Genomic DNA, 21,832 nt, shown 5'->3' with positions numbered 1-21,832 from the left:
CGCCCTCTTCTATTGATTCGATCCACTGTGTAGCGGCTAAAATGGTCATTACGAGGGTCGATTATCTTTACATTCACGCGCATTGTCGAGTTAGGTGTCCACTCGTATTTAATTTTGAACAGGGACATTCAAGTTTGCTCTAGGGAAACCATAATGAAGTTAGTGTATGACATTAAAATGAATACTCGCACTATACTTTTATTTAATGAGAGACAGACGGCCAGAAATCAAAGCTCAGCTTGATTCTGTCTATCTGCCGCTATCTGCCAGACACCCATATCGGTCGCTTGCTTTACATGTCTATGATAAGACTTCGAATGAAGGTGACCTTAACTGATGACCTTTTTGGGATTATTATGCTCATTGTCAGTCGCATCTGGCGTGGCGTAAGTAGAGCTAATCGGACAAATTTCACTTTGCTGGCAAAGAAAATTCGCAACCCTTTTCCACCTCTGCATGAAAAAGAGATGGCAGCAAACTTCTCGTTGTCCCTGCAAATATTACAGTACATCCACAAATTACGCCCTCCTTTGATGGCTGTGTGATTTAATTTAATATCGGAAACACTTGTGAAGAAAGTTATCCGTGACAGTATGTTTCATATCCGATCATGTTTTGTGTCTTTAATAAAAGGATATTCGCCACGTCATTCTAATGTAAGTTCAAAGTATCCTGTTACTTATATTTTTTTAAAATTAAAAACGGGGTGCCTCGTGGTCCAAACTCCAAAGTGCTTCACACTTCAGGCGTTTTCCGTTACGCTTTACTCTTAGGATTCTTTTACGATAGATAGTGTACGATTGATCGATCAAAAAGCAACTTTCAAAAATTGTCCTCTTTTCATGGTGTCTAATCACTCATGAAAATACAAACAATATGACAAAAAAACGTAGGAGCATATAACTTGTAGTTAGACATTCAGATATGAAGTCTGAAATCTAAAACATTCCATCGATAAATTTTCGGATAAAGAAATTTTTTCAAAAATAGACCGCGTCAAGCAGAAAAGAATCAAGCCACATCAGCCCTTGCCAAATGTAATTGGGCATTTTAGTTTTTAACATGCAAACGGTTGTGCGTATTCCTGTGCAAATTTCAGTGAATTTTCTTCATGGTGCGAAACAAATTCCCTCAAATTTTCAAAGAAATCCGCACAAACGTTCTCTTGGAAAGAATGAAAATGCCAATGTTTAAATTTAGCAATAGCTGATGTGGCTTGCTTCCTTTCCGCTAGACGCGGTCCATTTTAGAGTAGGACCAATAAGTTGATGCCATCTATTCAATTTTTTGCAATTTTTTATTTTTTTGCAAATTTCAGTGAATTTTTTTCATAGTGCGAAGCAAATTCTTTAAAATTTTCAAAAGAATTCGCACAAACAATCTCTTGTGAAAAATTGAAATGCCCAGTTAAATTTGGCATTAGCTGATGTGGCTTACGAAGTTCCTTCCTGCGAAACGCAGTCAAAATGTACACTGGAAAAAAAAAACACATTAGATCTAGAGTCCAGACTCTTAAAAACATTGACAAGAAAAAATACTCTTGATTCAATCGGATTTTCGCTTAAATCAAAAGGAAATCCGCTCAAATTAGGAGGCTTGGTTCTTGATTTAAGCTAAAATCCGATTGAATCAAGAATATTTTTTCTTGTCGATGTTTTTAAGAGTCCGGACTCTAGATCCAATGTGTTTTTTTTTCCAAGCGTGTATAATTATTTCACACTAACCAACAAAACAATTTTTAATCAAATAAATCGATTGAAACCTCAAACCAACTTCTCCTACCTTAATTATTCTCATTGACCAAGAATTGTAACTAATATCGAGATAGGCTTTGTATTCGTCACTAATTTACTCTAGTTCTCCAATCATTGGTGCCTATAATAGTTTATTTGACGCTTGCAGATACCGCTTCCCGAGTCATGGGGGTGATCGAGAAACACATTTATGCTCGAGAATTATGTCTTAAATCTAATGTCGGATGTACTCTGCTGGTCATTGCAGTTAAGCCCTCTTCGATGGCTGCATTTCGAAACATTTTGGTGGTGGTTATGTTCGCCGTTCGACAATCATCATGAAGAAGGTTTATATTTTATTTATGTATGGAATTATGTGACTAAAACATGTTTATCCTGACAGAATACGATTTATAAAATGGAAGGAATACACAATAGAGACATAACATCAAGTTAAATTTCAGTCATTTTTGTAGAAATAATGTATTAGCGTTTCAGTACCTTCCTAATGGACCACTATATATGGACAAGGTACGAATTTAAGAATTCTGATACATGCTTCTTAACCAGAATTTCACGTAGAAATTTCTTACATCGGAAATTACCAAAATCATGTCCTGTCTAAGATATTAACGTTTTTATTTTACATTGGTCACAGGAAATTTGAATTGCCAGATCACACGAAACTCAACACTCTACGTGAGTCCAATCGCGTACTACAACGGTTTTGACAAGCTTCTCAATCCAGCACTGTTCATTTCCCACCATGTGTTGTTCAAACTATAAACACCATGCTACAGCTGAGCCAAAGCGTCAAGATTGAGGCTGCCAGACTTTCATATCCTAGATTGTCATGGAAATTTTTAGTGTGTGATTTGACTCGCGTAGACCATTGAGTTTTCATGAGCGGGATGTTTGAATTCACACATCAAGAAACATTAAATATGTTAGGAAGTTCAGTAATTTTCGTTTTGCAAATCGTGTTCTACGTAAAATTTTGGTTAAGAAACGTATTTCAGAATGCTCAACTTCGTGCCTTGTCTAGTGTTCCATTGTGCAACTTGAAGTATCGCTTGCTGCAAGTTATAGAGATCATTTCACAATTTGAGCAACATTGTAAAATCTTATACGTCGTTTCTACAAAGAATGACTCAATGAACACAAAAAATAAAAAAGTAAGTATTGTATCAATCATTGGAAAATAAAGTAAATCATTTATTACCAGGATTCTACACGCCATGGCCACTGAGCAGCCCTACCCCCCCCCCCCCCACGAGAGTGCAGAATGCGCGGGGAGGGATAGTGCAGCACAAGGAAGGGATAGCGCACACTTTGCAACCTGATTGTTGAAATTGTGTGTTTGTGGGGTAGACATAGATGACATAGGTTAAAAGGCGGAGCGTGATTATTCGGCTATGTCTTATCGCTGCTCCATCGTGCCTTTGTCGAGTGGAGTGGACGACATACTGTCGGAAAAAGAGGTGCCTACAGCTTGTCGTGAGTTCCACCCGACATAGGCACGACAAAGCAGCGATAAGACATAGCCGACCAATGATGCTCCGCAATTTAACCTATGTCATCTATGTCTATCCGACAAACACAAAATTTCAACAATCAGGGAGCGTTACGTTCATCATTTTATATAGAGAAGATATTAAAGAAAATTGGATTGAATTTTTCATGATTAAAGAGTATTTGAAAGCTTAAGTTTTGCGGTTAATCTTTTTATAGGTATGAACGATGATCCTCATTTTTCGTTTCATTGATTTTTGTACCTGACTTTCCCATTCCAGTGCAAATGAACTGATATTGGATGAGCCTGTTTCACGATGATCTCCTCATTGAACTCTGTAAGATTCGTACTTCCAATCCGCTTTTCTACGAAATCGTTGGCGTAAATATCTTCCTCCAAAGAGTCTTGCAGTTGACGGCACCATCGGACCCAAAAATCTTCTGCCCGCCAAACACAGCAGCACCGCACCGCAGGCATTTAAATGCAGCATTTATATTTATATATAGGATGAAAACTTGTTAAAAATGTTAAGAAGATCCAAGTCCAAAAGACCGACAGTCTGAATACGTGAAGTTTGTCTTCTCTTTTTAAAGGGTTGTTGACGAATGGGCGTCATAGCGATTGGTGTATCGGTGTGAGTATGTCTTCTATCTCCAGAGGGTCGATTGTTGAATCGTTATCGAATGTTACTAATCGATAAATCCCTATCTTGGCGATACATTTTATCTATTAAGGTCATTCGATATCGATTTAACAATCAAGCCGATGATCCATGGAGTTTCTCCATCAGTGATTTTAGCCCTATATGTGTTATCATCGATATGATTGAAGAATGATTAAAGATTAATGTTATACCAATACCGTAAACGTCAATATTTACAAGTACCTATTGGTATAGCCATATACAGCACGCTCCTGGTTTTCCTTCTGTACAATGACATACATTAACACTCCATATTTTTAGATCATTTTGGGAGCCTGGAGGATTGGTAAACCCTCATGCATCGGAGGTTCATCGATTAATCGATGTGTCTAGCTTTGGTTTATGATGATTGCATTTTTCCTTTAGGTCTATTTTGCTGAAAAAGCAAAAAATAAAAATATAAAAAAACGACCCGAGTAAGAGGAGGAAAAAAAACTACCGAGACAAACCAACTCATAATAGAAAAAAAAAATAATAATAATAATGAAAATAAATTTAACAATATCAGCGCTTGATCTTAATTGAAAATGACCAAAGCTAATCGTATCTATTTTGTTTTTGCAAGCAAACGAATATTTTATCGTACAGTGGGGTCAAACATACTTCAGTTGTTTCGATCGAACATGATGACTGATTGTAGCTTCTAATTAAATCTTTATCTACAGAGAGGATATTATCATTAAAAAGGCATTGTTCTGGTGATTTCCGTTATTTATTTTTAAAGAGCATAGAAATTAGTGGTTCATAATTTGTGTTGAATTTCCTCGGACCTGAGTATCAAGTGGGGCTCGTGTCAGTCCTGGAGGGTTCTTTGACATCCGTAATAGAGGTTACGTCAGTTGTGGAAATTGCACGTTTCAAAATCGAGCAGGAAGGAGGCCACATTGGATGAGTTTGGAAACGAATGCTGGTGTAATTGGTTCACCAACTTTCTCAACTCGACCTCACTAAGTTTCTCTATTTTCTCTGGAACAAAGTAACTTGGAAAATAGGATCACACAAGATTTACTGTCTTTCAATGCAAGAAGCACGACACACAAAGCAAAACAGAACTTACGTGCTTTCAAAGCGTGGGTGTATATACTATGGAAAAATTATGATACAGCTCTGAGTGAAGGTGATTCTCAGATTTTGCCGTCGAATTTCTCCATCATGTAGTCAAATTACAAAGAGCCAATGCTTATAATTCGCAGTTTCAGTAAAATTTGCGACATCGCGAAAAACCGCCTTTAGTGAAGTTCGGATACTTGCCAAAAAATTTGCCCCGGTTTCCTCTGCAAAATTTCGCGATAAAATCGGAGTATCACCGCGCTACATTCCGCGACGTCGGAAATCGCAGAAAATCGTCCACGTGTTGTCTGAGTATTGCATTTTTATCGCAGAAACATCACGATGTTATCGCGATAGTGCCGCGACATATCGCGACTTTGTAGCGATTTTGTTACGTTGGAAAAAGCTACATGGGCGTGATAATTACAAAATTTGAAGGTTGTCTAGCCTTAAGGGGTCGTAATCATGGGATAGAATCATTCACGACGACCTCTTCATTTGGTCTTAAGAATCCGTGTGTCTGAAAAACCAATGAATAAAAAAGTAAAATAAAATTTGTTGACTTGTTTGTGTTTGATCGATCTGATGACTGCATTTCTATTTTAATGTATGCGTAAATTTTATTTCATGTTCACCTGAGATATAAGATGTAAATGGAATAATACAATTTTAGAAGGAATTGCTGGAAAAAACGGCAAAGTCACGCATATTGAAGTTCAAGAAATAAACTGAATTAGCTTGAGCTGACAACGTGACTATCGCAGAAAGAAAGGTGTTTTTTTATAAAATCTACAGACAGTCTTTGCCACTTGAAATGAGGCTTTGATCCAGCAAATCAATGAATATTTCCGTAAATTGTTCCGTTAGATTTTGAAAAACACCTATTTTTTCAAGAGCATTATTCAGAATTTGAGGAATTTTACTTACTTGGCGAGTTTTCACAAACTATGAACAACCAAAACGGTGAGCGTGGCTATGTAAAAACTTATCGGCGAGTCGTTGATTTGTCTGCATAGTTCTTCCCAATCGATAGAATCCGATATTTCTTCTATACTTCTTGCCAGCCAGCGGGCCGATTATTGAAATTGATAGACAAAGCTATAGGCAAAGACGATAAAAGCGATTTGGAGGGATCCTATTGGTGGAAACAGGTGGTGGCAATGGACATAGGAGGTAGGTAATGGACTAACTAACGGCAACCCACTAAAGACCCGACAGTTAGTCCATCATTTTCTTCCTTAGTCTATAAGAACCAACCATGTCAACCAATAAGATCGCCCCATACTCCCTATATCTTCTTTGTCTATCGATTTGTCCATCAATTTCAATAATCGCCCCGCAGGTTCGGGAATTTATCCTCCTCTAACATAAAGACTACTAGGCGATCATTTTCGATAGTTTGTCACTGGATAAATTTACCAACACGTAATAACGTGTACTACGTTTAGATTCTTCACAAATGGGATTCTTCCATCCTAAAAGTATTTGAAACTCACTACTGGATGGATGTCCTTTTTATTTAATGCCCATTTTGCAAATATTTCAAACTGCGGTCCAAACTTCACTCTGAGATAATTACTTTGGTCGTTTGATCTTTTTTAGTCTCAGCTAAAGTTTGAAGTACTACTTTTTGAAATTGGAAACAATTTGTAGCTGGTTCACTATAATATAGACTTAAACAATATCCGCGATAATTGGTCCATAGATTAAGCGGCTCAGGAATTAACTGGGCTTCTCCAGGATAGAATTCTTCGAGCAAGTCATCGAGGTCTTTGAGGATTGTTGATTTTCCTGCCAAAATGCCTTCTTCAATAGAAATTTTGTATTGTGAAGAATTCATTTTAAAGGTACCTTTGATTGGTGGTTTCTGCGGAAACACTGTCAAAAACTGGTGCACTTCACTGATTCGTGTGGGAGTTCTACTCATGCTCTAGTTTAATTTATAAGAATTTTCACAGCTGTGGTGATATCGTTATCTTTTTAATAATGTTCATGGTTCACAATTTTCATGATTACACAAGAGCAGTACTCGGTCACTCTTGCACGCACCTCGCATTTTACCGCGAGTTTTCATTTCGCTGATTATTTTGTGTGTTGATCAGCTATTTCAACTTAGGTGGAGTGCCCTTAAGTTATCCAGCATCTTTCAACCTTCATTTCTTGCAAGCTCTGCGTTACTCCTATCCACCGACATTCCCGGTGATGCATCACGTTAAGCACGAAAAGGGTATCTTGTCGTAGAACCGTTAAGTGGCAATCTATTTTAGTTGGTCCCCAACGACCTTTGTTGGAATTCCCAACGACTACGTCTTCAAGAAGTGTGACAAGTTGCATAATGTGATCATGGACAACATCGAAATATAGTTTAAATAGATTAGTAGGTAGAAAATGCGGGAACCAAGATGACCTTTATTCAGTGCACTTTCCGCAAATATATTAATGCTTCTGTCTAAACTTCTTTCTGTGATAACTGAGTGGGTTGTTTGATCTTTTTGAGACTTCGCTAAAGTCTGCAGCACCACGTTCTGAAACTAGAAACAATACTCAATATAGCCATAACATATTGTATCCGCGATAATTGGTCCATAGATTAAGTGGCTCAGGAATTAACTGAGCTTCTCGAGGATAGAATTTTTCAAGCAAATCATCGAGGTCTTTGAGGATTGTTGATTTTCCTGCTAAAATGCCTCCTTCAATAGAAATTTTGTATTGTGAAGAATTCATTTTAAAGACACCTTGATTGGTGCTGTCGATGAATCACTGTCGAAAAAAATAGATGCACTTCACTAGTTCGTTTGAAAGTTCCACTTATTGTCGAATTCAATTTATATGAACTTTATTTTTTACTAGTAATGTTCATGATCAGCATAATTTCTGTCGACTTTTCATTAGTCTGGGTATTGTGCAAACTCCCCGTTTCGCCCGACCTTTTGCCCCCCTCCTGTTTGACCTAGTCATGCTCCAAAGGCAGGGTTGAAAAAAAAAACCTGCCGAATTTCCATCGCAAACTGTCTGGTGCGCAGGCGGGAGCATCGATGTCTCCTTTCTGCAGACTCTCCGCACTTCGCATTCGCAGAAGGATTTTCTGTCAACCCCAGCAGCCTTTCGGGCCAAGACGGAATCTTTTAAACTCAAACCAACTTAAACGCCCTTTTTTTTAAAAAAAAATGGGCGCATTGTTACTGACTGAGGTTAGAAGAGATGATCATCAGAATAACTTCAACTTTTTTTCTACAAATAGCGTCTCCGGTGGCTCCTATATTTTCAAAATGAATGTCATAAAAATGGAGGTTTACTTGCCACAAGAGGTCGTAGGGGGAACTGCTTCTCTTCATTTAATGGCTCTTCAACTGAAAGCCTTAGAAAACCACCCACTGTCTGCAGAGAAACGTGGAAACAAGTCGTATAGTAAATCTTCATCGTTTAACCCTTAGATGACCAACCGTTTTTACCTACACGAATGGCTAACCCGGGCCTGCGAGACCCGTATTGAGAATATAAGTTTAGTTTTTGCTAATAAAGTAGCGGAGTGGCAACTGTGCCAGAGCATAAAGCTCAGAGGTAAAAAATAAAGTCAAAGTAAAGAATACTTCTTCTTCTTCTTCTTCTACTAACGACTAGGGCATGGCCCTGTTTGTCAAGCCTTCGAGTGCCAAGCACAAAATATTAAAAAATTAATAATTATCTGTAAAGATTCGTCAAGTCAATAAAACAAATAGCAACAGGAACATTCAATCATCTTCAGGAGAAGAGAGCCAGCTTTGTGCCCATCTCTTAGGCGGTCGTCCAGGCAGTCTTTTCCCTATGGGTTGTCCAGTCATACAAACTTTTGCCAGTCTCTCTTCATCCATTCTGTCAACGTGCTCCGACCACATCTTTCTCCTCATCCTAGTCCACTTGGCTACATCTTGCACATTACAAGCATCTCTGATGGACTCGTTGGTCTGATGATCCCAAAGTGTAAAGCCTGCTATTTTTCATAAGACCTTCATTTCAACGGTGCGGAATTGTTGTTTGGTGCGCTTTGTCTCGGCCCTGGTCTCTGTGGCAAATGTTAACACTGGTCTAACGATTGTTTTATAGACTCTGACTTTACTTTCTCGGGCCATGTATTTGTTGCGCCACACCATCTCGTTGAGGCATCCGGCAACTCTCGCCGCCTTGAGTGCCTGGTCTCGCACTTCGGTTCCTAAGTCCTTTGCACTTGTCAGCAATGCTCCAAGATATTTAAACTCCATCACTTGTTCGATCATTTTACCATCTACTTCCAACTTGCATCGTATAGGGTTTCTACTGACTACCATACTTTTTGTCTTAGCGGCGGATACTTTCATATTGTACTTCTTGGCTGTCATATTAAATGTATGCAAGATTCTTTGCAGTTCATCTTCCGAATCTGCTATAAGCACAGCATCGTCAGCATAACAAATGATATTAATATTTCTGTTCCTAAGCGTATATCCTCGCCTTGGTCGCACGGCGCGAATTAGTTTGTCCATCACTAAGTTGAAGAGAAATGCGCTCAGCGAATCACCCTGTCTCACTCCCTTATTTATGACGATGGCATCCGAGAGACCTTCAGCGGTAATAATTTGGGTCCTCGTGTTAGTATTTAAATCTTTAACTAACTCTATCAAGCATCTGGGAACATTTCTCTCATTTAATATCTGCAGCACATCCTGTTTTCGTACGCGATCAAATGCTTTTTCAAGGTCTACAAAGCATAGGAAGAGTGGCTTATTAAATTCGATAGCCTTCTCCGATAGTTGACGAATCATAAATATGGCATCAGTAGTTCCTCTATTCCTCCGGAAGCCTTGCTGCTCTTCAGCCGCGTCTACAATTTCCTCTAAGATGTTCTTAATTACAGTAGTGAAAAGCTTCAAACAGGTATTGAGCAGCGTAATGCCGCGGTAGTTCTCTGGTAGAAGCTTATTTCCTTTCTTGAAGATTGGGATCGTGTGGCTATCCTTCCATTCGTCTGGAACTTTCTTTTCCTGTAAGATTTTAGAGAACAAATGATGGATGTGCTTGGCCAAAGTGCCACCGCCATATTTCAAAAATTCATTGCCTATACCATCTGGTCCAGGTGACTTCCTTAATTTGAGCCGGTGGATAGCTCTTGTTACCATGTCCAAGGTTATGTTCACACTATCTTCATTTCTGAATTCTAAATTTCCATTGGAGTCTGTATTGCTTTCATCATACAGTTCAGAGAAATATTTAAACCATTGCTCCTTATCTACATGCTGGACACGCTTATATTCACAAATTTCTTTTCGCTGGTTTCGGAGTGCACCCCACATTTTCCTCTGAGCTCCATAAAAGTCACGCTCCATGCCTTTCGTATATCCTTCCCAGTAATTCTCTTTGATTTTCGTTATTTTTTCATTGGTCGCGTTGCGGATTCTTGCATATATCTCGTGTTCTTGAGGGGTTGGATTGGATTTGTATTTGAGGAAAGCTTCTTTCTTTATCTTCGCCGCTTCCTTGACCTCGTCGCAAAACCACGGTGTTCGGTTATTCATGCGATTCTTGTTCACTTTCCGCCAACCAACGGCTTCTTCCGCTGCTTCTAGCACTTTTGACTTGATATGTTGCCATAGTTCATCAGCTGTCGAAGAATCACTGGGTGGACTCTCCAGTTTTCCGCGTAATCTCGATCGGTAAAGTCCTCTTATAGAGAGGTCTGACAGCTTCTCAGCACACAATTTCTGCACTATTACTGGACGCCTCTTAACTGGATTCAGACTCAATCGCAGTTCGCATAAGACGAGTCCGTGATCTGTGCCGGCATTTGCAGATGATAAAGTTCGAACATCCAGTACTTGCTGCGGATGCAGCTGCCGATTGCTGATAACATAGTCAATCATGGACGTCTGACCTCTACTATTGGTGTAGGTGATCTTATGTTGTCTAGGATGATCAAAGAACGTATTGTTTATTCTTAATTCGTTAACGGAGCAAAATTCTACTAATTCTCTACCGCTGTCATTCAGAGTAGGCTCGTTAAATCTGTTCTTCACTCCAGGCACCACGCTGTCTCCAACCCGAGCATTCCAGTCACCTAACATGATTAATTTCTCGGGCACCGGTATAGTATCTATGACTTTTTGTAAATCGCGGTAGAAGTCGTCTCGTTCCTGCTTCGCTCTTCCTGTGTCCGGTGCATAAACAGATATCAAGTTCAGCTTCTCACAGCCTAGATTAAGCTCTACAAGGAGCATCCTTTCGCTTATGTATTTGATATCAGTGATGTTGTCAACGAGATTTTTATGAATTAATATTCCAACACCGGCATATGCTCTTTCGTTCTTATTTGCGCCTTTATACAGAAGCAGGTAATTTCCGCGCATCACAGTGCCAGCGCCTTTTCTTTTTGTTTCGCTCAGAGCACAGACATCGATTTTTCTTTCTTCTATTTCCGAGACGATTTCTTGGTCCTTCTTATTCCATGATTTCACGTTCCATGTAGCGATTCTCAATCGTTGAGCCATTTTAATCCGTTTATCCGTTTTCCGTAAATCTTTGGGTCGTAAATCCGTTAAAGTCTGGTACCGAGGCTTCTTTTTGCTTCTTTGAGCAGATTGTGTGTTTTTACCGGCGGCAGGTTGCTAGCCTCACCGCCGAACCCTCCTCCTTAGCCCGGGCTTGGGACCGGCAGCACTCCCTATAGAAGACAGTACAGGCGGAGTTTCCGAACGGGACGAGCGTGAGGTTCATGTACGCGCCGAGGTCAGTCATGTAAGTTTGGTACAGCTGGTTCTTGATGAAGTCCATGCTGTCTGGGCACAAGCTCTCATAGTAGACGGTCACTCCGATTTTCTGCTGGTTGGTGGCTGCGGAGGCAAATGTAAGTACTAAACCCAGGAGGAGGGAAGGTACAGCTGCGGCGTGCATCTTTAGGTAGAGTTTTGAGATCCTTGAGGAAAATCCACTTGAGAAAACGGGAAGATTTGGCGACGGGAAATTCACGCGAGTTGTCGTCGGCGAGCTGAGGACGGAGGCAGCAGGTACGATGCACGCGAACACCGGGTGAACTAACTAAAGAATACAGTGACATTTATTAAACACGAAGTAGAAAATACAACTAGCGCACTACTTGGTAGGGACACATAATAATGGTAGAGAAAACCGGGCCTAACGGGGATCTCCAACGAGGGACGACGATTGAATTAGGCAGGCACTGGTGATCGAGTTTTTTTATTATTTAAGTAAATGTTCTTTCATCTAACTCTTATTTCCTTTTTATATATTTTTTTAAAAAGGGAAAATCGAACTCTGCATGCTATAAGGATAAGCAGGGAAGTAGATTCTTCTCATACTCAGATTCAAAAACTGTTGTAATCGCTTTGATAGCACAGAGGATCGGTAAAACCTCCTGCATTGGAAATTCATCGAGGTTCAATGTGTCCAGCTTTGCTTCATGCCGGTTGAATTTTTTGCACATACGTCCATTTTGCTGAACAATCAAAAACAACAAAAACAAAATTTAAAGAAATAACTCGAATGAGAAAAGATAAAAACTAACGTATTACCAGCTCATAATATAAGTATAAAAATAACAAAGGAAAAAAAATATAAACGTCATTAGCATTTGACCCTAATTTAAAATGATGAAAGCTAATAAATCGATTCTGTTTTCACAGACCATTTTTTTAGTGTGCCGTGGTGTCAAACATACTTTACTTACGAAACACTGTCAGGGGGCTACTAATTATTATTAATTTTACTTGACCAATTAGTAAGGATGTTTTCAAGCCAGCGCCTCTTCAAGCCTTCTTGAGGCTTAGTGGAAGCATTCTGTGATTAACGATTGAGAAAGAAGGTACATACTCAAAAGCGTCCTGACTCTCGCACTGGGCAAATGATTTCCTCCTCTAAATCCACAGAGTTGGATTGCCTCGGCCGTTAAGAAGAGGTGGGCTCACGGAGCGTTGCGAGGGTTGCCCTATGGAATAGAGAGGGACTCTATGGCTAACTCCTTTAAAAATAAAATAAAAAATGGCAACTTTTGACATCTTATACCTTCTTAACGTACCTTACCTTACCCTACCTTACACTGTTAAAACTGGCTAAATATTGTGTTAGGAGTGTACTTTTCCTGATACACCACTCGCTGTTTATGTCCGATGTTAACAACTGCGTTATTATTTGGTCTAATGGCCAAATTCATTCATATAAAAAGTACCTATTAATTATTCAGAGAAAGGCCCTAAGAATATATTAAAACTGCCACCTACAGATTTCTTCATTTAACGCTTTTTCAATCTGAAAATCATATCTGTTCCTCGCCATGTAATGTGTTTGCGCATTTTTCGTACGCTCAGGAAACCTCATTAGCACCTGTTGTACTTAACTCAAACAAGATCAGTACTAGATTTCAAGCCATCACATGTGCATCCAAAAGCAACCCACCCCTAAATCATGGCAAGATTCTGGATGATACGTTCTCTGTTAACATAAAAAAAACAGTCTATCGAGCTGAATTTCAAAACAGCGCTGGAAAATGTTTTAGCAGATAAATGTTTCTACTCCGAGGCAGAATTTTAGCCTTCGTATTTATTATCGTATTTGTTTTTAGTTTGTTTGTTTGTTTGTTTTTTTTCATTATCCTACTTAATTTTAATAGCTTTGTGATTGCCGCTCATGTGCACAGACAAATAAAAACATATTTATTTGAGCACTCAGCCGATTGAGAGCACTTTTTCATTTCATACCGCCAACATTTTGAGTTCTAGAAATAATTGTTGCAGCGATTGAACGGCGCTGCAACAATCACCTCCAATATGTACGGTGGGGGATTTTCTCAATTTTTTTTAAGATTAGTTGGATTGCATTTTGCAAAAAGGAACCACTAGCATTGCAATGATGCTAAGATTGTGCGACTTCATCTTTTGAAATAAAATTGCGGAAATCGTGAAAAACTATGAAATTTAGATGGTAATTTTTGTCTTAAATTTACCGGTTTTAGCGAGTAAAATAGAAACTATTAATGGATAATCGGGTTTTTCCTCCAAGACAAAAGAAGTTGCACAATCTTAGCAACATTGCAATGCTAGTGGTTCCTTTTTGCAAAATGCAATCCAGTTGATAATATCTCTGGTGATGAAACTTAATGTAAATAAGAGGACGGAATGAGTAGCATACATTAAAATATGACACGTGTGCTGACTGCTGACAGTCCAAAAAGATGTCGTTCATGTCCTTAAATCATTATTCTTCGCTCAAGAGACACTTTCTCATAATACATCAGGTTGAGTGCATTGTTTTAGAAAATTTGTAAGGAAACACCCGAAGTCCAAATCTCCCTCGAAAGTAAAAAAATAGTGATACTGACTCTCTACTAAGTCACTGAAAAAAAAAAAAAAGAATCTTAAATTTGCCGCCAAGAAGTATTTTTTCTCAAATCAAGAATTTTGCTGTTAAAGAGAAACTACTTTTTCGCTTAACCCAAGCATTATTTTGCTTATATCAGGAAAAATTCAGCTTAAAGCAAGATAAATAAATTCTTGGCGGCAAATTCAAGAATTATCATGCTTGAGCCAAGCACCTTGTTTTTTCAGTGAATGCCAATAGAGTTGTAAAAATCGTGTCGGAATACGTTGATAGGCTCAAAAGAATTTCTGTAATTTTCATCAGGAAGATTAATTAAATATAAAAAATTACACAGAAGTTAATATAATATCATACGACCTTAAACTCAAAAATTGAACCGGGCAAAATTACCCGAAGTGTACTTTTTTTCACGAAGTATATTTCGTAGTTTCCTGGACGAAGAAACGTAACTCCATTCCAAGGTTGCCAAATTGACATAAAAAATTCAATTTTATTTCAACAAACATCAGTGGAAAATGAGAGGAGATGGCGATTTGACTACCTTAGTACATTACTCTCATCATTTTCCCGCCATTCCGGCGCGTTTGAAATTCCTTCGAGTCTTGGATTTTTTAAAAGGGATTTTGGCTAGAAAACCACGCAATAATTCACCTTGTAATCTACTCACCTTGTATTCTGAGATGCCTAACTAAAAAACACAAGGTTTTGTGACGTACTGATTTGTTACCATAGCCTCAGATGGGAAAGTATCGATATCCGAGCATTCATGCCTCGCCATTGCACCGTCCCATGGTGGATCGAGTCAATTCGAAAGGTCCGGCATGGAATTTTTGGCTAAAACTGCAAATTTTGATGTTCATTTCGTCACACTGAAAAAAAAAGTTCGTTGAATCCGAACTAGTTAGGATCATATGGAACCAAGATTTTGTTTGGCACACACGACCGAATTATTCGGTCTGCTCAGCCGAACTGTTCGGTCCACTGAACCGAACTGCAAGAATTTATTATGGTTCGGTCGCACAAACCGAACAATTCGGTTGAACAAACCGAATAATTCGGTTGTGCGTATACCGAACAAAACCTGGTTCCATATGATCCTAACTAGTTCGGATTTACCGAAATCTTTTTTTCAGTGCACATTTTAAAAATTAACGAGTGCTTCTAGAAGAAAATTTCACGAGGAAACCGGTGGGACTACTTTTAGAACCTCAAAGTTTCGTTTAATTGGAGTTATAAGCGTTTAAAATTTCCAAATTTCGTCTGGCCTCTCGTATTGACTCGATCCACTGTGCGTCCTATGAAAATTGCTCAAAATCGTTACACTAGCTGGCGACGACAGCCAATTCCCGGGCTGCCAAACTGGGTGAACGAGTAAATAAATTTTCTCATCAAATGAGACGGAGAGGCCGATTTTGATTCAAAGCTCGGCAACATTGTTCGGTGCCCTGAGGACAGATAGTCTATGCGTAAAGATGCTGTGGAATGTAGCCGACGAGACGAGAGGGGGGGGCTGGATGGAGCTGGAATGGGGGTGGGGGGTTATCATCTCGCGCACCCAACCTGCTGCGCATCGGCGCCGCATTTCAATGATAAGTGATGGAGTTCCTGGAGAAGCCGAAGAGCTGTTACAATGCCAACAAAGTAATATTTGTGAGAAATACGATGGTGCCTGTCATTTTGCCTAAATTCTTCAAGCTTTAAAAAGGCTCTAAAAAAGCTCTAAAAGCTGACATCAGAATGGAGGAATGACACGTCATCATAGAAAAGTCCCCCTCAACATCCGATCAAATTGTTTTTCGTGATGAGGTAGGAATTGAATGCAATATGAAAGTTGATAGAACGTCGTTATCAATATTTTTGTCATTATAACTAAATTACCAAAAATATTCACGCGATCAGTGCTGACCAAAAATGACGTCTCTTCGGTCCATTTCCGACTATATTTGGACCGTATCTTGCAATTAGGAACTACAATTCCAAGCTCAGTTTAGAAAAAAAAAATATGTGCTGTTAGGTCCCCTATGCATATACGTGTTCTTAACGGATGAGCCAGAGAATTTGGTGTCTGATTTCAATATAATGTAGTCCATTTAGCGGACTACTAACATTGGCGGAGCTGGGAACTACTTGTGAAGGGGGGAGCGCAGACGGGCATTTCATCAAGGGGGGATCTGGAATCTACTAAAAGGCACTCCACCAACGGGGATTTGCGCGGTACTTGCCCAGGTCAAGAGAAAGGATTGAGGGATTGATCTTAGGGGAAAGAGTTGACCCTTTGAGACCAGAGAACAATCGCCAAGGATGAAAGTGTTTGGCGATTGTTCTCTGGTCTTAAAGTGTCAATTCTTTCCCCTAAATACTATCCAAAATATAGACTACATTTAAAATGCAAAGGTGCTTACACTTTATGTGCTTTACCGTTGTGCGCTAGTGTCGCTATAGAAATAAATGAAAATCATAGAGCGGAACATTGAGGTTAAATTTTTGAGAGGAAAAGTAGTGATCCTTGTCTGCAGAATACGAAGTTTGAACTTAAATACTACCTCTCTAGTGCATATAATGTTTTGAGCCCAAGCTCCTCAATGAGTTTGCGTCCATTGCTAAGAATCATTGCAAAATGGTGCATGATAACTTCCCAATTCCCAAGTCACAGTACACCTGTTTCCATGGTTCCATTTCCTTTTGACAACTCGCAACTATGGTGGATCATATGATTTCGCTCGCTTCAAAAAAGTTTTATAAAGTTCCGAGAATTCAGTAAGTTCGAGTGAAAATACTGGTAAAATTGTTCTTTGAAATTGTGATTCTTTAAGAATGCTGATTCAATGGTTCTTTTTGCCGATAATTTTAGTGGCACCGCACGCAGTGAGACATAAGCACCACAACTACACCTCTGGTACGCCCAACACCATCAGCCCTTCCAGTTTGTCTATTGTCTCTAGTCCCTCCAGTAAATCTACTGCCTATAGTGCCACCGGTAAATCAATTGCCTCCAGTTCCACTGGTAAATCTATTGCCTCCAGTTCCACTGTTAAATCAATTGCCTCTAGTTCCACTGGTAAATCCATTGCCACTAGCGCATCCACTATCTCTGCTACCTCTACTAATGTCGTCACTCCAAAAGGTTAGTTATAGTTGCAGTTTGAAACCTATTTTCTTTTTACATTGTTCTTTTTCCGGTTATAACAACAATCTACAGAATATGTTTTTGGTTGACGTTAGATTTGAAATTCTCAAGTACTCTCTTTGAGGGAAATTACCTATTCTACGAGAATTGAAGTGGAGCCATTTTTAAACTCGTATGTTCCGTTGGTACCCAAGTGGCATAGATACCATTAAATTGGACGAAACTTCAGAATCCGAACTCAATGGTAAAATTGCTAATGCATCGGAGTGTTGTGTATGTTGCCTATCTACTGATTGAAGGAACGCTTTTAATTGAAATATGCTCCAACAAAATTGATATAAGTTGTAAGTTTTCATTGCACTGTACATCGCCTATCATTCTGACACATGGACTCACTTTTTTATTTGTAAAAATCGGCATTTATTAGCTAAAAAATGTAAATATATTGCAATATAAAGGTAAAAAAATTAGTGCTGTGCTTCGCGATGTATCGATTGATCTGCCATTCAAACCTATGGAAAAGGATCGATAGACAGAGTGTCCACAAAGAACACCTTAATAATCGATTCTTTAACACAGCTTCAAATGGGGAAACATCGATAATCTATCATTCACGGCTCGCCACTGAAAAATATTACAATTTGATTGTAATAAATCGTATTTTTATTTCAATAATAATAATTTCATCGCACTCTGCTACTTGGGTACTAACGAAGATAGAAAATTCAAAAGTATCATGTCCAAGTTCTGCCCGTGTTAAGGAAGACGTCGTATAAGCATTCGAGCGTTGCCAAATTTTCTCGGATAAAACATGTCCATGAGAGCAAAGTTATACATGTTTTTCCTTAAAATTATCAGAGATTTGAATTTATCAGATATTTTAAAATTTTCCTAAAGAAAGTACACTTCTTCTGATCAAGGAAAAATCAAATATCAAAAAATTGGTAATTGCAAACGAAATTGTCTGAAAAATTGGAAAAAAATCATTCACAATTTTCCCAGTAAATTCGTTTTTAATCGAAGGAAGTATGACAACAACTAAAAGCTCATTCGACGTTCCTCCTCAGCACGGCCCTATCGACCGGCCCGCCGCACTGTGCGACATATCCCCCCCCCCCCTACAATAAATAACACTTCTCCTAATCCAAAAATTCCGGTGCCCAGATGAATGGACCGAGTCGGTGGAGCTCAAACCCGCGGACCGGAACAGCGACCGGGACCCCTTCGGGCTGACCAAGACCCTCGGGCTGCTACCCTCGCTCCCCGACTACCCCCGATCCCTCCACGAGCCCAAGCACCAACTCCCCCGCAAACCGACCAATAGGAACACGTTGCTACCCGTCCTTGCCAGGCGCCACGACGCCCCCGCTCTCAGCATGTTCCCCAGCCTCTTCGACGACTTCCTGGTCCGTTCCATGATGTTCGACGCCATCGACGATGCGGTCAATCGGGGGATGAGCGAGATCCTCGACACTAACCCCGGTGACCTCATCGGAAACTCAACGGGAGCCAACGGTAACTCATCGGTCATCAGGGTGTCAGTCAACGGAACGGTTAATAGAGTTAAGCGCTGCCACAGCCATGAGCGTTCTATGTTCCCCGATGAGGGTTTCCATCTGCCTAACGCTGAGGATTTCGTGAGCACGAGCATGGAGGATCTTCCGGTTGCACGCGGTGATGATGTCGAGCCGGCACTGCATATTCGCTTCTTCCGAATTTTCAGGTACGGATCCCAAAGCATCTTAATCTTTCGTCACACTACACTGGAAAAAAAAATACGTTGGATCTAAAGTCCAGACTCTTGAAAACATCGACAAGAAAAAAATACTCTCGATTCAATCGGATTTTCGCTTGAATCAAAAGGAAATCCGCTTAAATTAAGAGGCTTGGTTCTTGATTTAAGCTAGATTCTGATCGAATCAAGAGTACTTTTTCTTGTCGATGTTTTTAAGAGTCTGGACTCTAGATCCAATGAGTTTTTTTTTCCAGTGTATCACTTTCACAGGATAAGAGTATGGCCATATCACTGCCGTGCAACTCAAAGACGCCGTAAACGCCATTTTAATCCTTTTTTTTTCCCCGCAATTTCCCGCCCCCTAAATTTGCCGCCATAGGCCGCGGTCCATGTGGCCACACCCTAAATCCGGCCCTGATAGAGTTCATAGGTCGGATGTCTTTTTGGGGCCTAAAATCTCCACGATGCCGCAATCACACGCTGAATTTAGTAGCTGAATGTGGAAGTCAACAGTCATCGCCCAACGGCTGAAATTTAGCAAATTCGAGTTATTTTCACCCAGATGTGTATCAAATCTACTTGAATAGTTCAGACAAATTCAACATTAGTCCGATGGTTGCAGAATTTTGCGCGTCATGCGCAAAATTCAGGCATCGGGCCGATGACTTCCACGTTCAATCCACATTAAGCTCCCACATTCAGCGTGTGATTGCGGCATGACGTATGACCTCCAAATTACCAACATGACCGTACTCCGTACTCTTCCCATATAGGGTGATTGCGGCATGACGTATGACCTCCTCCAAATTACCAACATGACCGTACTCCGTACTCTTCCCATATAGGGTGATTGCGGCATGACGTATGACCTCCTCCAAATTACCAACATGACCGTACTCCGTACTCTTCCCATATAGGGTGATTGCGGCATGACGTATGACCTCCTCCAAATTACCAACATGACCGTACTCCGTACTCTTCCCATATAGGGTGATTGCGGCATGACGTATGACCTCCTCCAAATTACCAACATGACCGTACTCCGTACTCTTCCCATATAGGTTTTCTGATTCTCACCATTGCCTTGTTTCTAGTTTCCCGAACACCTCCCAGAAGTCCCTGACGTTCCGACTAGGCAAGGGACCACGCTCGGAGCTCCCTGAGGACTTTTCCCTGAAGGACGGAGAGCTGCGGATCGACGAAAGCTCAACAGTGACACGGCTGTGTATTGGTGGTGTGAGTAAAGGGTTCTGGACTGGGATGGGCGGAATCGTCGTCTTCCTGATTCTGTGTCACGTTGCGTGCTTCCTTCTTTGTTTAGTTGTTAAGAAGCGCATGGCAGAGAGAAAACAACCGGTCCTTAATATGTAGTTGTTCTTTTTGTTGAAATTAAAGGAAATTCAATTGTAAAATTGTTGCCTAGATCAGTCCCGAAGACACGAGAGGAAAAGCTATAAATCTTTCTGTCAACGGTTTGGCGTCTATAAACCACCAAAAGTACACGGAAAAAAGTATCACAATCCCAACTATACTCCTAGCTGATTTTGGCGCCACATATTAAGAGTAGGTAGTTGCACAATCCAGAGGTATAGTTAAGTCGGCAAAAAGTGATGTTGGATTAACTATATAGCTGGCTGGTGCCTTTACACTTCTAATTTATGCAACTACTCTTATTATTGGCGCCAAAATCAGCTGGTGGTATAGTTGGACTGCGTTTAGCAATTAGGAACTACGATTTCTGGCTCAGTTTAAAAACAACGTATTTACAATTAGTTCCCCTGTGCACGTAAGTGCTTTTACGGATTAAACAGAAATTTTAGTTCCGAATTACGAAATGAAGTCCAGTTAAGATTGTGATATATTTTTTCAGTGTACACGGTGGTTCGATCATTTGGGCCTCTTTTGCTAATTAGGAACTACAGTTTTCGGTTCGGTTTTAATACAACGCATGTATTTCTATTTTCCCCAAAGGCTTATGTTTTTTTACACGTGAGCCTGAAATTGTAGTTTCTAATCGCAACAATTCGGCCGTTTGATTACGAAAACCGATCGCGAATAAGTACCGGATCCTTAAAATTTACCTGTGTATTTTTGTGAAATTTAAAGTCGTTTTTAAAGTCTGCAACTTCAAAAAATTGCTGACTTGGAAGTATTCGGTGATCGATACATGGTTATTATATTGTGAAAAGTGAGAACTAATCACTAATCGTCTTTTTATCTACCAGACGGACTTCATCTATGAAGTTTCAATTTAAATAATCGATTCTCTGGTTTTACGATATCTCAGGAGAGTGCCCTGAAATTTAACGATAGAGGATTGATTCATCCATCCTTACATAATTGTGATTTAAATCCGAATAAATTTGGTGAACTGGATGAAAATCAGAGAATTTTGCACCGTGTAATGTTTAGAATGTTTTGCAATGGTAGACTTCCATGCACCGCCCCATCAGTGGCAAGATTAATTGTCTTCAAGATGATTATAAGTTATAAATGGATCTAACATAAAACACATTATCATTGATTACTTGGCTTCATTAGAGTAAGATCTTTTCCTTGTATTGTAACAAAAATAAATTGTTTCGTTTGATTTTAATTGGGGAAAAAATGACAGTTTTGTAACATTAAAGGT

The 21,832-nt window shown here is 39.7% G+C and overlaps 1 protein-coding gene across 2 annotated transcripts; it reads left to right on the top strand.

Moving 5' to 3' along the window:
• The first annotated feature begins 338 nt into the window (after positions 1-338).
• On the top strand, positions 339-20,612 carry LOC109040944 (uncharacterized). 2 transcript variants are annotated; one of them, XM_019057086.2, is made up of 5 exons: positions 339-656; positions 1,903-2,080; positions 17,190-17,462; positions 18,630-19,188; positions 20,295-20,612. In XM_019057086.2, exons 2-5 carry the CDS (start codon positions 1,945-1,947, stop codon positions 20,569-20,571), a joined length of 1,245 nt encoding a protein of 414 aa, XP_018912631.2. In that variant the 5' UTR covers positions 339-656; positions 1,903-1,944; the 3' UTR covers positions 20,572-20,612. The 2 variants fall into 2 exon arrangements, 1 of the variants encoding a protein (XP_018912631.2); XR_011900434.1 differs by lacking the exons at positions 17,190-17,462; positions 18,630-19,188; positions 20,295-20,612 and adding an exon at positions 3,527-4,106 and having other exon boundaries at positions 345-656.
• Positions 20,613-21,832: the final 1,220 nt, after the last annotated feature.

The sequence above is a fragment of the Bemisia tabaci genome, chromosome 8 (genome assembly GCF_918797505.1).
Source record: "Bemisia tabaci chromosome 8, PGI_BMITA_v3".
NCBI classification, from domain to species: Eukaryota; Metazoa; Arthropoda; class Insecta; order Hemiptera; family Aleyrodidae; genus Bemisia; species Bemisia tabaci.
This window is presented reverse-complemented; position numbering and strand designations above follow the sequence as displayed.